The sequence below is a fragment of the Ochotona princeps genome, chromosome 4 (assembly GCF_030435755.1).
Source record: "Ochotona princeps isolate mOchPri1 chromosome 4, mOchPri1.hap1, whole genome shotgun sequence".
NCBI classification, from domain to species: Eukaryota; Metazoa; Chordata; class Mammalia; order Lagomorpha; family Ochotonidae; genus Ochotona; species Ochotona princeps.
In genome coordinates, this window is record NC_080835.1 from 105,375,489 (window position 1) to 105,391,790 (window position 16,302).

General features: G+C 50.1%; 1 protein-coding gene across 1 annotated transcript in view; it reads left to right on the forward strand.

Moving 5' to 3' along the window:
• Nucleotides 1–15,981, forward strand: part of NCAPD3 (non-SMC condensin II complex subunit D3) — a 64,201-nt gene extending 48,220 nt beyond the window's left edge. The window contains exons 25-35 of the mRNA XM_058664091.1: nucleotides 4,784–4,921; nucleotides 5,204–5,337; nucleotides 5,558–5,757; nucleotides 7,997–8,107; nucleotides 8,968–9,150; nucleotides 9,648–9,814; nucleotides 9,955–10,094; nucleotides 11,463–11,540; nucleotides 14,793–14,867; nucleotides 14,955–15,015; nucleotides 15,102–15,981. Coding sequence (XP_058520074.1) covers nucleotides 4,784–4,921; nucleotides 5,204–5,337; nucleotides 5,558–5,757; nucleotides 7,997–8,107; nucleotides 8,968–9,150; nucleotides 9,648–9,814; nucleotides 9,955–10,094; nucleotides 11,463–11,540; nucleotides 14,793–14,867; nucleotides 14,955–15,015; nucleotides 15,102–15,210 — 1,396 coding nt within the window. The 3' untranslated portion in view covers nucleotides 15,211–15,981. The remainder of the gene's footprint in view (nucleotides 1–4,783; nucleotides 4,922–5,203; nucleotides 5,338–5,557; nucleotides 5,758–7,996; nucleotides 8,108–8,967; nucleotides 9,151–9,647; nucleotides 9,815–9,954; nucleotides 10,095–11,462; nucleotides 11,541–14,792; nucleotides 14,868–14,954; nucleotides 15,016–15,101) is intronic.
• Nucleotides 15,982–16,302: the final 321 nt, after the last annotated feature.

The following is a 16,302-nucleotide window of genomic DNA, read 5'->3' on the forward strand; positions in this document are numbered from 1 at the left end:
GAGGCTCCTTGAGAAATGAGGGGCAGGAGAGCAGTGTGGTCAGTTGTTTATTCCTGTCCTGTATCATTTTTTTTTTTAAAGAAAGTTATTATTTATTTTTATTGGACGCTTAGATTTACAGAGAGGAGGAGAAACAGAAAGATCTTCACTGATTCACTGATTCACTCCCCAAGCGGCCGCAGTGGCTGGAGCTGAGCCATTCCGAAGCCAGGAACCCAGAGCTTTTTCCAGGTCTCCCACACAGGTGCACGGTCCCATGCCTTTCGGCCGTCCTCGACTGCTTTTCCAGGCCACAGTTAGGGAGCTAGATGGGAAGCGGAGCAGCCAGGACACAAACTGGCACTCATATGGGATCCTGGCACATGCTAGGTGAGAACTTCAGCCACTAGGCTACTGCACCGGGCCCTGAATAATTCTTTTTAATATAAGTCTACAGTTGGACAGTGGAATATTAAATTCTGTGGTGGAAACCACCTCAGTGGGGGAAGGCCTCTTATAGTTCATGCAGTATAAATAGCTTATAATAACAGGTCCCTCTGATTCTAAATATTGTCACCAGTAATTACTGCGAGTTCAAGGAGAAATTTCTGCTTGGTTTTCTTTGGGTGTAGTTTTCCAAAGAGGAACATTTCATATAGCAAACTATCAGAAGGTTAATGTTGTAATTAGTACTCTGTAGATCCAGAAGCAGAAATCTCAGGCTATCACATTTTCTTTCTCTTCTTATGAGAAGTGGAGCAACTGGCTGAGCCACATACTCCTACCTTACAATGCCTTTGTGATACTGACTCATGGCTATTCTGCAGACATGTAGGCCAAAGCCAGGCTCAGCTGTTTTTATCACATGTACTGATTTTGCCCATATGTTTGGTAATGCCAGTCTTATAAAGCGACTATAGTTACAGAGACTTTTCAACTTATTGTTGTCCAACTAGATGTCCCAGGTTTGCATCATTTTTTAAAATTGGTCCTGTAAACACAAATTTGGGGGGACCTGCAAAACTGTGTGGTGTATTTTCCCCTCTGCTCACTAGGGGGCAGCCTTGTAGAGCAGTATGAGTCTAAGGTGCTAGCCACTTTGGATTAAACTGAGCAAATGTTGCACAAGCGTAAGAATGGCAGAGACCAGAGACTTTCCAGACAGGAAAGCAACTGAAAAAATAGACTGATGAGACAGAAAAGAGACAAAAGATAAACATAGCTTGATTTGGGAACAAAGAAAGTACTCGTCTATCTAGAAGGCTCAATGATATTGTGACAGCTGAGGAGGGTGAGGGAGTCGGCATGACAGCACGGCAGACTGGTCCCCTGCGGGCTCTGTGCATTGCAGTGTGGTGGGGACAGCAGGGCAGACTGGTCCCCTGCGGGCTGTGTGCATTGCAGTGTGGTGGGGACAGCACGGCAGACTGGTCCCCTGCGGGCTCTGTGCATTGCAGTGTGGTGGGGACAGCACGGCAGACTGGTCCCCTGCGGGCTCTGTGCATTGCAGTGTGGTGGGGACAGCACGGCAGACTGGTCCCCCTGTGGGCTCTGTTCCTGGCAGTGCAGTAGGACAGCACGGCAGACTGGTCCCCCTGTGGGCTCTGTTCCTGGCAGTGCAGTAGGACAGCAGGGCAGACTGGTCCCCCTGTGGGCTCTGCGCATGTGACGCAGTGCGATGACGTAGACCTTGACAGGACTGCAGAGTGTGGCACAGATTACGTAAAAGATGAAACTGAACATAACAAGACCAGAAAGAATAATGTGAGTGTGTCAGACGAGTTCATCTGTTGCTACCAAAGACACTCTTACAATGGAGAAGGAAACCAACCAGAGGCCAGACACCGCAAGCAGCTGGTGGGAGCCAGTGCAAGAGGCTGACTGCAGCGGTTGACCAGATGGAGGAGCTGTGTGGGAACCAGCAGTCACCCCTCTCCCCTCTTTCGCTGCCCCCTGCAGACGCAGCTGTCGTCCTCAGAACACTTGACCACACACTGTATGGCCCATGTGGCAGCTGTATCCCTACTGTAGTGCAGTAGAGGAGTTGCAGACAAGAAAGAGGAATCACGGGCCATTTGATCAGGAGTGAAGATACAGCAACGTAAAAGGCCTAATGACAAGGAAACAAAGGTGTGGGCAATAGCTTACCGCCGTTTCATTCGGAATTGTGGGAGAAATGGAGCTGAGCCCCGCCCCAACCTGAAGTAAAGTTGTGTTTTTGCCCAGATCAGCAGTAGGAGGGCATCAGCAGTGTCCTTTCTAGAACAGACGTGTCCCCAGAGTGGTACCTGGCCCAAGAAGGAAACTTAAGGAACTCAGTATCTTTCTGTTAAGATTTTTTTTTTAATTTATTTGAAATGGCAAAGTAACAAAAGGATGGAGAGAGGGGGATCTATCATCCACTGGTTCAGTCCCCAATTGGGCCTGACGTTGGGGCCAGTCTGAAGCCAGGAGCCTAGAAATCCAGCCACACGTCCCATTTGGGTGGCAGGAACCCAAGTATTTGGACCACATTCCACTTCCTTCACAGGTGTACTAGCAGGGAGCTGGAGAGGAAGCAAGCAGCTGGAACTCGAACCACCTCTCTGATATGGGATGCTGCGTTGCAGGGTGGCAGCTTACACTGTGCCACAACACTGGCCCCAGGAGGTCAAATTGCTGTTTGCTACTACAGCTGAAAATGGAAGTCCATGGACTGCCCTTCCCTTATGTCCTTGTGCTGTTTGGATCTTAGAATCATTTCTTCTCAATGGGGTTAGTGCTCAGATTGGGCATAGATTCCTACATATTACAGTTAAGATGTCAGAGCTCTGCAGAGTGTCCTGAGTGCTGATAACCTTTTTTTTTTTTTTAAGATTTATTTATTTTATTACAGAGTCAGATATACAGAGAGGAGGAGAGACAGAGAGGAAGATCTTCCGTCTGATGATTCACTCCCCAAGTGAGCCGCAACAGCCGGTACGCGCCGATCCGAAGCCGGGAACCAGGAAGCTCCTCCGGGTCTCCCACGCGGGTGCAGTGTCCCAATGCATTGGGCCGTCCTCGACTGCTTGCCCAGGCCACAAGCAGGGAGCTGGATGAGAAGTGGAGCAGCCAGGATTAGAACCTGCGCCCATATGGGCTCCCGGGGCGTTTAAGGCGAGGACTTCAGCCGCTAGGCCACGCCACCGGGCCCAGAGTGCTGATAACCTTTCTGGTCCTTCATATCATCCTGAGGGGCGAGAAGCAACAAGGAGAGAAACTGACCAACTTCCTAAGTTACTGATGTTTCTTTAGAGCCATTGATGCTTTCAGATCTAGATTTTCAGGAAGTACCACTTTCTGTCACTAAAGAAATATTCTGGGAAGTGTTTGGAATGTTCTTCTTCTTCTTTTTTTTTTCACTTCTCAGTGGGCAAAATAAAACAAGCTAGCCCCGTTCTGTGGAACATCAAGTTCATAGGATGTAAATCTCACCTGCTCAAAGCCAGGACTTGCCCTTTAAAGGAGGCCCCGTAGAAGGTGGGGCGTGGCCAGCACTCACTCACTGACTTCTAGGCTCCTGTCTCTGCTTTCAGCCTGAGCGTGGAGTCCTGCCACGGTTGTTGGTGCCACTGAATTTGTGTAGTTGCTTAGGCCTGGATGCTCTGATGTTGTCCCACCTGTGTGGATCCTTAACCTAAGCTCCGAGTAAACTGGCATCTGGCACCAAGTCCAAGCAGGAAGGTGTCCCGCCTTCACACTGTCATGTGACTTCACATCTGAGGAGGAAGTCAAGGTTCACGTGGAAACTGCTGTGCCATGGCAGGTTTACGATGCGAACCTCCCAAGTGCTCATCTTCCGCTGCTTTGGAAGGCAGAGAGAGAGACAGATATCTTCACCCCTCAAGTGCCCACCGTAGCCATGGACTGGGCCACATCCAAAGTCAGGAGCCCAGAACTCCCAGAAGGATGTGTGGAGAGCCTCTTGTAAATCTGGGGGTGCAGATGGAAGAAGAGTGCCCACGGATTGCTGTTGATGCGGAAGCTCAGGGAACGTCACTGGAGGGGACTTGCTTCTTGCAGTCAACTGAAGACACTCAGAATGAATGCCTGATCTTGAGCAAGTTCCTGTTAGTGACACGGTTCTTTATGAGGGACTGTGGGGGATGGGGCCAGTTGTTCATTTTCAGGTAACCCTGGTTACTTAAACAGCCTTAAGCTCTGGCCTCTGTGAGAAGCAGTGGTTTGGAATAGGCCGATTGGATGTCTTCTCCCATCTGTGATTAGATAATACTTTTGCAGACTCTTGAAATGAGACTGGTACAGAAAACCTTTACGCTAACCTTGGATACCAAAAGGAAACTTGTGCAAGGACAGAGAAAATAAGCCAAAGCATTCCTGCTCCTTCTAGTCAGGATGTTTATTGAAACGAGCTTAGAATCCCCTGCCCTTATTTGTGGTTCTGTGTTTTGTTTGGGGGAGAGGTGGGACTGGCTTTGTGTGTATTTGGTTTTTGGTTTGCCTATTCATTGGAAAGGTAGAGAGATGGAGATCTTCCACCTGCTGGCTCACTTACTTCTCAAATGATGCCAGCAACTGCCAGCATTGGCACCAAAGCCAGGAGTCAGGAACTATCTGGATCTCCCACGTGGATGGCAGAGACATAGGTCCTGGCGCCGTCACTGCTGCCTCCCAGCAGAAGCAGGAGACCAGCCCAGGCACCGTGATGTGGCTTGCAGGCATCCCAACCAGCAGTTAAGCCACAGTGCCACCCCTAGCTTCTCTGTTCTGCAGCGCTCTTGATGTGAGTAGCAAATGGATTTCTTCTGTTTCTTCTTTGCAGCCTTGGAGAGTTTTGCCTGGCACACCTGTTACTGAAGAGGAACCCTGTCATGTTCTTCCAGCACTTCATTGAGTGCATATTCCACTTCAACAACTATGAGAAACATGACAAATATAACAAATTCCCGCAGTCAGAGAGGTTAGTGAAGCAGCAGCGGCGGCCTGCATGGCTCAGCTGAACCATGCGCACGCACACGAGTCGGACACCACCCTAAACCAGGTGCTTGTTCTGGTCACCACTTCCCTGGCAGGACGACAAGGAGATTCTGCCCTGAGACCAGATTCCTCGGGGCAGTACAGCGGTGCGTGCTGCCATCTCTGTGCTGGGCCCCGGCGTAAGGCTTTAGGACGCTCAAAGTACTGCAGGGAGTCTGTCACCTTTGTCCATAGGCTACAGTGAAGCTGTTCTGTTCCGCTACAGAGAGAAGCAGCTGTTTTCACTGAAGGGAAAGACAAACAGAGAGAAACGGATGAAAATCTACAAGTTTCTCCTGGAGTACTTCACAGATGAACAGCGATTCAACATTACTTCTAAAATCTGCCTGGATGTGTTGGGTAGGTTTTGGTATGTCTGGGGTTAAATGTGTGTTTTGGTGGCCTAACTGGTCTACAAGGAAGGCAGGTCCTGGTGCCATAGGGACGCCCGTTTTCTGTGCTTTGGCATCTGCCATGCCCCTTGCAGACATCCTGCAGTCCCCCATGGCCCCAGTTCTGGAGATGTCCCTTGCTCTCTCGGGTTGGCATGCTCCCCGGGCTCATCTGCGCTTCTTCTCAGTGTACTTCGCCGATGGCATCCTCCCTCTGGACATGGAAGGAAGTGAGCTGCTGACAGACACGTTCGAGGTCCTCAGCTCCAAGGAAATCAAGCTCCTGGCCATGAGGTCTAAACCAGATAAGGACCTGCTCATGGAAGATGATGACATGGCCCTGGCAAATGCAGTCATGCAGGAGGCCCAGAAGAAGCTCATCTCCCAAGTGAGTGCTGCTCTTGCTGTGCGCGTCCCCTGCCTGCCCCTCAGCGCCGTCCCCAAGGACCCGTGTGCTCCTCAGTGCTGGCGTCAGCACCCGACCCTGTGCTGCTGATTGTCAGCAGCTTCTTGTGAACCTAAACCCAGTTCCTCTTGATGTCCTGGATGGGCCAAGGCATCTCACTGTTACCGTCAAGATAGAATCAATCGTCTTGTCTTCCTGTCCTGTGTCTCTTCCTATTACACAATCCAGTGTCCATCAACTTGTCGAGAAGAGCCTGATGCTACCCCAGATGGAGTCTGGAGTGCCAGGCGTTTGTTTGTTTGGTCAGGGAGTGTTAGATCTGTTTGGGATGACTTGGGCCAGGAGCGTGGTTGCCGTATCCCTCACCAGGCCCATGTTCTTGTGCCCAGTCTTCATTGCCCTTCCATATTTCCTATCGGACACTTTATGGCTTCTGATCCCAAAAATAGTCGTTTGTCACATCCAGTTTGCCATGGGTCCTTCTTGTTTGGTCTGGCCCACCCACCTCTTAGGTTTCCACTGGGTTTGGCTTTGTCTAAGCCTATGCTGTTTCTAGCTGTTTCCCTGGCATTCTTTCTGTCTCCGGTCTTTTTCTGCAATGGGCCATGTACCACTTTGCCCCTAGAGAAGTTTTTGCTCCGATACAGGTTTGATCATTTGCTTAAAGTAGGTTGGCATGATTGTGGGTGCTGTGTGGTAGTAGTTAATAAGTGTATACTTTGATCAAAATCACAGAACTGTTTGTTTAAAATGGATACATTTATTGTTTTTTAAGTTGTACCTCCCTGGTGAAATCTTTGAAAACTGTGTTGGCTCCCTGTCATCGTTTATTGTCCTTCAAGGTGCACACAACTCCATGTGCCTGACCTCACCCCATTCCCTTCCCTTCTCCTGGCCTGCCTCTGCCTCCGCCTGCAGCCCTGAGCTGTGGACACAGCCTCCTGCTCCTGTGCCCTGGCACAGATCCTTGTCTCATCTGGCCCCCAAGCGCCCCAACCGAGAAGCGTCCCATGCTCTCCAGGCTCCCTCTTCCTCCTGCACTTCCATCCTTTGTGCCCAGGGCTTCACCTCCCTGCCACTCGGCATGCGATACACCTGCTGCTCCCACGGGTCAGCCCTGGGGACAGTGCAGGAGCAGCAGCATGATGACACCTGTCAGCGAGAGGCAGCAGGCACTTTGCGAGGCTGCTGCTGTAATCAAGCTTGTTTACTCCTCTGCATGTTTGTGTCCTCCCATCCCCTCATGCAGATCTTAGGAACACTGATAAGCCTTTAGAAATGAATGATTTACAGGTCAGAAGCACTGGAAAAGTTAAAAAAAAGAAGAAGAAGAAGAAAGAGGCCACTAAGCTCAGAAAAACACATCTTCTAATAGGGAATCTATATAGCAAGAAAATGTTTAGATTTTTGTGTATTTGAAAAGCAGACAGAGGGATCTTTTATTTGTTTGCTTGCTGGGAGGCAGGATCCCAAGCACGTGGGCATCACTTAGACCTCAGGAGGAAGCTGTATCAGAAGTGTGAACAACAAACCTGGGACTTGAAGCCAGCCTCTCCAGTATGGGATGTTCCGTGTCCCACATATCACTCATACTCCACAATGTAATTGCTATATTAAATGCCCACACTATATAATGAGTTATTTTTAGTTCTAAGAGGTTTTTTGTGAAACGTGTGTGTCTTCTGATTCTTGAGGGTAAACACTGAAAACTATCAGATTGTTTAATTCTGCGTCTGTTCAGAGCGCTGTCTGTGCACAGCTTCATCTAGGAGGAAAAATGGAGAGCGCTAAACTGACTGCTACATTCAGCCATTCTGAGAACTTTATCATTTCTCCCATGGAAGTACGAAGTGTTTCTTTCATAGCCAGAACAAGCCAGCCCTCTTTCTGTTGGGGAGGTGGGGAGATGGAGGGACCGGATATGTTACGAGCTCAGGGGCTGTTATGGCTTCAGGTGGAGATTTGATTTCCCCCAAGCTCCTTAACACAGCTCGGCTTTCCCCCTTTCCTTGGGTAGACAATACGTGTAGTGTGTGCCCCCATCCTCCTTGACAAGCAGTGCTCACAGGGTCTCCGCAAGAGCATGTGCCACACAGCATAACCAAACACCAGACATGAGCTGGACTCGTGAGCTCAGTCGTGCAGGGAACGCCAACGGAAGAAGCTTGCATGTCTCTGAAGGTCACACACCTAAAGCAGGCCTTTGTTTGTGTCACTGCAGGTTCAGAAGAGGAATTTCATAGAAAATATCATTCCAGTTATCATCACCTTGAAGACTTTGCTGGAGAAAAACAAGATCCCAGCTCTGAGGGAACTCATGAACTATCTGATGGTGAGTGAGGAGCAGGTTCCCATCACCACTGCCCACACACCAGTCCGTGACCCAGAGCTGCCTGCAAGTTAGCACAGAACCGACGGTGCACACTAAGAACTCGGCCTGCATGCCGGTTTCTTTAGGCCTGTGACGACTGCGGAGAGGATGCGGGCATTTGGGCAGAGCTTCCTCCAGAGTTGTCCTTCCTTTTCTCATGTGTTATGTGAGCCAGCTCACTCTACTGACCAGGCAAGCCCATGATGGGGTTGGAGTCTGTTTTGAAGACTTTCTTAACTGAGGTCAAGGACAGAGCCATCAGCTAAGCACTGTCTTAGATCGGCAAGGTCAGGGCGTCACCTCCCAGCCCTGGGCCGACATGTCTGGGGACTTGGGCTCTGTGTCAACTGCACTGGGCCTGGGCTGGACCTATCGCATGCGCAGGAGGACCCTGAGAGACTCCCTGCAGGCAAATGTGCAGGTTGTTTATTCACATTGCAGACCACAATGAGCTGTCAGATGTTTTTGCAAAATGCTTTAATTCAGAAATGTCCTGCACCTTGCCGAGGGGTTCCTTTCTGAAGCAGAACCCTGTCTTTCCCTCATTTCCCTCATCAGGCAGAGACAGGAAGTTTCCTAAGGGATTGCAACTGTTTGTATGATCGTGTAGGCTCTTGACCTGCTTGTGTGGTCCTCATAAGAGCAGTTAGTGTTACCTGAAAACAGACCCGTGCGTTAACCTGCTAGTTAATGTAGTAGAAATAGTCTTGACCTCAGTAATAGAAGCCTTAATTATTCGTGGGCTTGAGGATCCAGTCAAGTGAGGCAGGCTTGTTTCTAACTCAAGGACACGTTACAGGATGCTTCTGGGTGTGTTGTAGGAGGTGATGCAGGATTACCGCGATGAAATCAAGGACTTGTTCGCTGTGGACAAGCAGCTGGCGTCAGAACTGGAGTACGACATGAAGAAGTACAACGAGCAGCTGGCCCAGGAGCAAGAGCAGGCCAGACTGGCGGGCGGGACTCGGACAACAAATGGTGTCGATGGGGCCTCAGTGGTGCAGGTAGACCAGAGTCTCATCTGGAGCACGATCAGGTCCCCCATCTGCCCTCTGGCCCGAGTCTGACCTTCAGCATGCCACCTGCTAGCCATGGCCACGGGGACTTGACCAGGTCATCTCCTGATAGTAGTTAGGAGAAGTGGGTGCATGCCCGAGAGCGGGCTGCAGGAGGTGGGAGGCCACCCAGGTCTCGTCAGCATCCCAAGTGTTAGCGCTCTGGTCATCCTTGGGGAGCCGTGCTAGGTTCGCTGCTGCCCACGGTCGGAAGCACGGTCTTCTCCTTGCCCTGGGGAATCCAGACGGCTCTGCACTGGTCAAGGGTGATGAGGATAAACTGTGCACTGCCCATTGTTGTAATGCTACGTCCCTGTGTGCTAGTTGGCTAGCAGTTCTCTGTTTCTGAAGAGAAACTTCTCCATTAGCCTAGGGCTAACGCAGTTTTAAAATACACTATATACGGACTTTGTCACAGTGTGTGAAGATGCCATTTCTTTTAACAGGCTGCTCCAGGCTCAGAAATAACACCAGCTCCTGCTGGCCAAGAAAATCCTTCTGTGTCCCCTGCGGTGTGCCAGCCTTCAACTCCCAGGCCAAGTTCTGGCCATGCTGCAACCTTGCCTCCTGCATCAGAGGGTCGGCCCTTGAGGATGCTGATGCCCAAAGCCAGGTGAAGAGCGCAGCAGCAGCCGAGGGCGGGTCCTCACCAGGCTTCAGCCCGCCCTTCCCTGGGGGTTGAGGCTGGCATGGACGGGGCACGCGTGGCAGGGTCCGTGCTAAGCGGCTTTGCCCGTGACTGGCTCTCCACAGGCCCATGTCCCATAGCACAATTGCCATCCTGAATTCTGTCAAGAAAGCCATGGAATCAAAGAACAGGAACCAGAACCGGAGCTTGGAGGTTGTGCCTTTCACTTTAAATTCCAAAAGCCCAGACAAAACGCGCCATCGTGGTAAGCCTTCAGCTCGGCCCCCCGAGAGCAAGCTTGCACACCAGACAGGCTACTTCTTGCTCCTTTGAAGATGATCTCTTCTTTCCCATCTGTGCACAAGCACCATTAGTTGACTGTTGAGCAATGTGGGTTATGAAGCAATGCCGCTTTCATACTACACATACACACAAGCACACTTTGTACATTTGCAATGTATTTTTTTTTTAAAAATTATGTATTTTTATTGGAAAGCAGATCACATTTAATGGAGAGATGAAGAGACAAAGATCTTCCATTTGCTGGTTCACTCCCCAAGTGGCCACAGTGGCTGGAGCTGAGCCAATCTGAAGCCAGGAGCCAGGAGCTTCTTCTTGGTCTCCCACGCGGGTGCAGGGTCCCAAGGCTTTGGGCCGTCCTCGACTGCTTTCCTAGGCCACAAGCAGGGAGCTGGATCGGAAGTGGAGCTGCCGGGACACAAACCGGTGCACATATAGGGGATCCTGACCAGTGTGTGCAAGGCGAGGATTTAGCTACTGAGCCATCGTGCAGGGCCCTCTACATTTGCAGTCTTACTTGCTCTCTGTACACGTTTACAGTAATAAACAGTGATAATCTCTCTATGAACTTTGAAAACTGGTACTAATGGTTCCACTGCCTGCTTTCCTGAGGCAGTACCAAAGTACACTGATTACTGCCCCAGTCTTAAAAATGCAGGGTTTTCTAGTTTTTGCTATCACCAGCGTCAGACACCCCTGCATGTGTGTGATCCTGATAGAATTCCTAGCAGTCAAGGGTACTGAATATTTAACATGTGATAGCACAAGGCTATCCTCCATGATTTATGCCATGAAGTATTTTTTTTAGTAGTAATGTTCCACATAAATCTTCCACACCTTTGGGGGTTTTATTTGTTTGTTTGAGAATCAGAGAAAGAGTTTCTGAGAGAATCTGGTGCTTGACTCCAAGGCTGGGAGCCAGGAACTCAATCCTTTTTCCCACAGGAGTGGCTGAAGGCAGTCGCCTGCTCCGTCACTTGCTGCCACTCGGCGTCCTAACTGCTAGGTCCAACACCCACTCCTCAAGTTGTATTTTTGTGAATGGTTCACAAGTGTTCACTTTGCTGCTTAGAAGCTCTGGTTTTATAGTTTTTCATTGTCTATGCTGAGCTTGCTAGCCCCAGTATGATATGGCTTTTATTTCCAGTTCTTTGGATCCTCGTAAGAATTGTTCTTTGTTTCTCCTCTGTTTTTCTTTCTTTCCTTCCTAAGTCACCTGTTTATCAGAACACTTCCAATACAAGGGATGTTTTCTCTGTCTTTTTCGACTGGCTGCTTTGGCCTGTGCCAGGTTTGTGTTATGGATACATGAAGCTGTTGTGTTCTGTCCTAGCGCCTTCATTCAGTTTGGAGCAAGTGTCCAGTGGGGCTATTGACGACGTTGCTAAACGGGCCATCAGCACCCCTGAGAGTAAGTGACTCATTTCAGTAAGCTGGCTTCTCCTGCTCTCGCCTCAGTCCTTGTGTATCTGTTGGGTAGATTTCCTGATGCTCAGCAAGGCGGGCATAGTGCAGGTTGCATGCTTTACAGTTATAACCATTGTTGTTAACTGAGCTCTTACATGGCGGATCCCTCAGGGATCCGGGGTGACATGGCAAGCCCCCGGAGGTGACGTACTAGCCAGACAGCGCCTCCTAGAGGCAGCCCTTCTTATTGCTGCCAATTAAACTATGATGACATGTTAGCTGGTACTGTGTACCAACTGCACTTGTGCTCTGGAACAAACTGCATTGACAGCTGCGCCAGGAGCCTGTGCCCTTTCACTATCTGCAGCTCTATCCTCAGCACCTATGTTTGTCATTTAGTTTTGTAAGATGAGGGTGCTTCATAAAACACCCTCAGTTTTGGTTCAAACAGATTGAAATTCATGCATAGCTTTTTCATACTATGCAATTTCCACCAATGTTTTGAAGACCCCAATAGAAGAGAGTTAGAAGAATATTTTATCCTGTTATTTGCTATATAGCATCTTATCTCATACCCCATAACAAACCCCATGAGAAACTAGAGAAAATGACCGTGACAGGAGGAAACTGGCTCTCTCTGCAGTTTCCAGAGCCATGCCAAAGGGTTGCCCGAGGCTCCACCGTCTGCACCCCACCTCTGCGCTGTCAGGGCAGCAGGCTCCTATCAGCCCGTGCTGCTGGCTGCTTCATCCCCCTTATGCGCCCAGCGCAGTCCCTCGGGACACAGCAGGCCCTCTCCTGTGCCTCTGGTGCCTCTAAACGGTGGCGACAGTTCCTTGTCCACCCTCGCTGGCTTCTCCCTGCCGTCTCCATGGGGCCATGTGGAGGCTGGGAGGGTGAGGAACGTGAGCCAGAGCTCTGTTCCCTGGTTGGCTGCCACGCAGCGTGGGGTGCTGGGCCAGGCTTCTGCTTAGGCTGTGCTCCAGCCTCTCTGCCCCAGATTATCTTGGACCTTCCAAGTGAAGAATAACGGCCTAGAGTCACTTCCTCCATGACGGTGTGACAGGTGCCAAGCCACTCACTGGTCACCTTGGTCAGTTCACATTGCCTGCTCAGTTCTGCGACTGGTGCTGGGTGTTCCCAGATCCTGAGTGGGTTACAGAGAAGGTCCATTTGGGTTTCCTTTCTAGGAGCCCTAAGGAGCAGAACCCCACCTTACCTCTCCTCAGAGAAGAGCTGAAATGTGGACGGCGTTTTGTCATTAAAGGCACTGGGTAGTTTTAGCTTCCTGCACATATACCGAACAGGTGGAATATTATGTATGTAAAAAAATTAGTCTCTTTCCAACAAAAGTTTCCTGTCTGTTCCTGGCTTGGGGGCAGCAGCACTTCTATTTCGGCAGCGAGGTGCCATCTGCTGCAGACGGAGGTGGGGTGCATTTCATTCCAGCTCTGCTCTCCCAGTGAGCCTTGATCTCTCTCTCTGGTGGGTGTCCTGGCAGCATGTGCTCCTTGCCAGGGAAACCTGGCGTGGTGCCTCCATGCTGCCTTCATGAGCACATGGCAGCTGTCTTGGCATCGAAGCCTGAAGGTTCTCAGGGTGCCTGGGACGGCCGTGTGGCACAGGACACCCAGCGACGCCCGTCACTCTTCGTAATAAATCAGGAAGCTTTCCTATTAGCTCTCCTTCCCTGGAACAAGTCATGGCAACCTGGAAAGCACTCCGTTGTGTTTTCGCTGTGGTTTATACGTGCACACTCTGTGACATTATCTCAAGTGAGTCCAGCTATCAGGAAGTGACCTCAGCTCTGCAAAGCTCGTAGGGAAATGCTACACAGCTTAGCGGTATGATGAACCAAAGGTGTTCGCAAGCATGGTGGTTTGCTCAGTGGAAGAGTGTCATGGCTAAGAGGTGATGTCAGGTAGTGAGTTCCTCTTACTGCTGTCATTCTTGTGCCTTTGACCCTAAGGACAGTGCACAGGTGCTTCTGTATGGGTAAGCACCTGCCTACCTGGAAAACACAGAGCCTTCCAAACAGGAGCGACCTCACAGGAACAGGACAGGCAGAACTGAGCTATGTCAATGCAGAGAAACAGAATTCTCTACCCTACTGTGTACCCATAGTCCAGAAAGATACAGTCTGTACTCCACAGAAGGTTCCACGTGTTGAGAGTAGCAAGAATTCTAAAGCCGAAAGGAGGGCAGGCAGTGCAGTTGGCTGCTGGAAGCTAATGCCAGATGCACAGTGCCACAAGAGGCCCACATCCCCGAGAGCCAAGGCTGCACCCTGCCCCCACCAGGCTCAAAGATGGGCTTCTGTGTTCTAGTCAGACGGGGTGGGGGCAGGCCAGGCAGGCAGGAGTGCCAAGCCAGAGTCCGCTTGGCGGCAGGCTGTGTCCACGTTAGCAAGTGAGCTTGCACAGGTGTCTTGGCTTAAAGGGCTGTTCTTGGGACACACAGCCGTGAAGGTGCCTTAGGAGGGCAAATGCTCTACCAGTGACGGCAGCATACAGCTAGTAAATGACAGCATGGCGGTCACTAACAGGCTATCAGCACTCTACATAGATTATCAGCACTTTACATAGATTATTTCATTTTTTTCCTGACAACCTCTCTATAAAGTAGGGATGTCTTTTTGTTTTTTCTTTGTTTTTTTTTTTTTTTTTGGTGGGTAGTACTTTTTTTCCCATTTCAGTGATAAAGCAATCTGAAGTTCCAAGAGCAGTTCACACGTAGCAGAAGCAGAACTCCACCCATCTGTATGGGTCTATACTCCCCTGCCTCCCAAAGAGGAGTAGAAGAGTGGCCAGGGTGGCTCGGGGAGCACAGTGAGGAGGGAGCACGGTGTTGGGGTGCAGGGAGCCTAAGGAGACAGAACTGACGGGACCTGCTTACCGATTCCATGGGAGGAATAGTTACCAATGCCTGTCATTTCTGCGGTGGCTGGGAACACACTGAGGGGGTAACATCAGGATAGGGGGACGCTCCGGGAGGAACCCGAGCCTAGAGGAGACTCCAGGCAGGTGAAAGGTCAGCTGTGTGAGCAGTGCATGCTTCGAGGCCAGCAGAGCAGCCACAGGGAAGGCCCTGCACTGTCAGGTCCTGGGCTCAGAGGCTGGCGAAGGGATCCATGCTGCTCCATGAGGGTGCTGAAGGGACCTCAGGGACACCAGAGTAAAACGCTGTCACCTGCCGCTCATGGATGTTGATGCTTCCTGCCAGCTTTGTGTTAATCGTGTTTCTGCCCTTTACCCAGACACCATCAATGAGGTCACGTTTGGAGCAGGGGTCAGCTACATAGGGACACCGCGCACCCCTTTTCCAAACAATGGTAAGTTCTCTGTTTCCTCCTTGTCTGTTCAGTTTGCTAGCTTTGATATTCTGGGAAAGCTGAATTTGTGTTTTACTCCCTTTTCAGAGAAAGTTGAAATGCAGAGTCAAGGAAATGACATTTTATGTTTATCATTGCCGGATAAACCGTAAGTTGACTACGTCCCTTTTGAGGTCAACGCTTTTATCAGGTCTTTTCCTTCCTAGTGCCAGAATGTGTCTTTTATTTTCCCAGGCTTCCACAGCCTCAGCAATGGAATGTGCAGTCTCCAGCCAGGAATAAAGATAACCCACCCCCGAGCAGGAGGTCCCTGCGAAAGCCCCCCCTGAAAACAGCCAACTGAAGCAGTGTGCTCCAGCGGGGTCCAAGGAGGCAAGGGCTCGACACTCTTCCCCTCTTCCTCTTTTTCCTGTTGTATGACATACAAACACTGCAGCTCACCCCTGTGGCCAGGCAGACCCCACCACCGGGACCCAACAGCAAGTTCAGCACAGCCTGCCAGCCTCTCGGCCCGGCTCCAGCAGTCGCTGCCGACACCTGGGGCCTTTCAAACCACAGGGTTTTGAAAGCTCATCATCCGTGAACTCCATGAGCATCTGTGCCCAGCACCTCGGTGACCAGGCCAGCTTGACAGGCTGCACTGTCTTGAGTTATGACAGCAGCCCAGCAGCAGTCAGGGAGGATGGGGAAACACTGCTGGGCTCTGCATGTGGGCAGACAGACGGAGCCCTGCGTGCCTGGGGCGCTCCCCTGGCTCCTCCCTGAGCGTGCCCTCAGCTGGCAACTGTGTGGCTCAAAATATGGGAAATAACAGGGAACACCGAATCAATTTTTATCCTGAACTTCAACTATTTAATTTTATAACTGTGTCCCATTTGAAAAGTGTCAAGTCCATTCCGATAAGCCATAATCTAATCTTTAAAGAACACAACTCAAAAACGTCAGCTTTTATATAAGCCAAGCCTCTTCTGGCTTGTTTGAATTCCTTTTAGTACATATTTTCCCACAGTTGGTGATAAAATATTGACTGAAATATTTTTTCTATTATTTATAATTGCAGATTTGTGGAAGTGTACAGTTTTCTAAAATGAATTAATAAAGAGCATAAATCCCACATTCAATACAATTTTCCTATTTTTAGAACAGGGTTTCCATTGCTTGTCATTTCTATTTTATGTGCAGGATTTTAAGAAACATTGTATCTTTGCTGTTGAGAACATGCTTTTGTGTTAGAAGTTTTGTGTTTGTTCTCACACACCTGGTTTGTCTCCTAACTGCAGTCGCCCTTTCCTACATGATAAGGAGGTTCCTGCTTATAAAAAGCCAGAAACCCTAGGCTGGGGGGCACTGACAGAATTCTGCAGCTCTGCTGAGAACTGCTGGGAGTGAGGAGGAGACGGTGAGGGGACCATGAGGCAAACTTGAAGAGTATCTG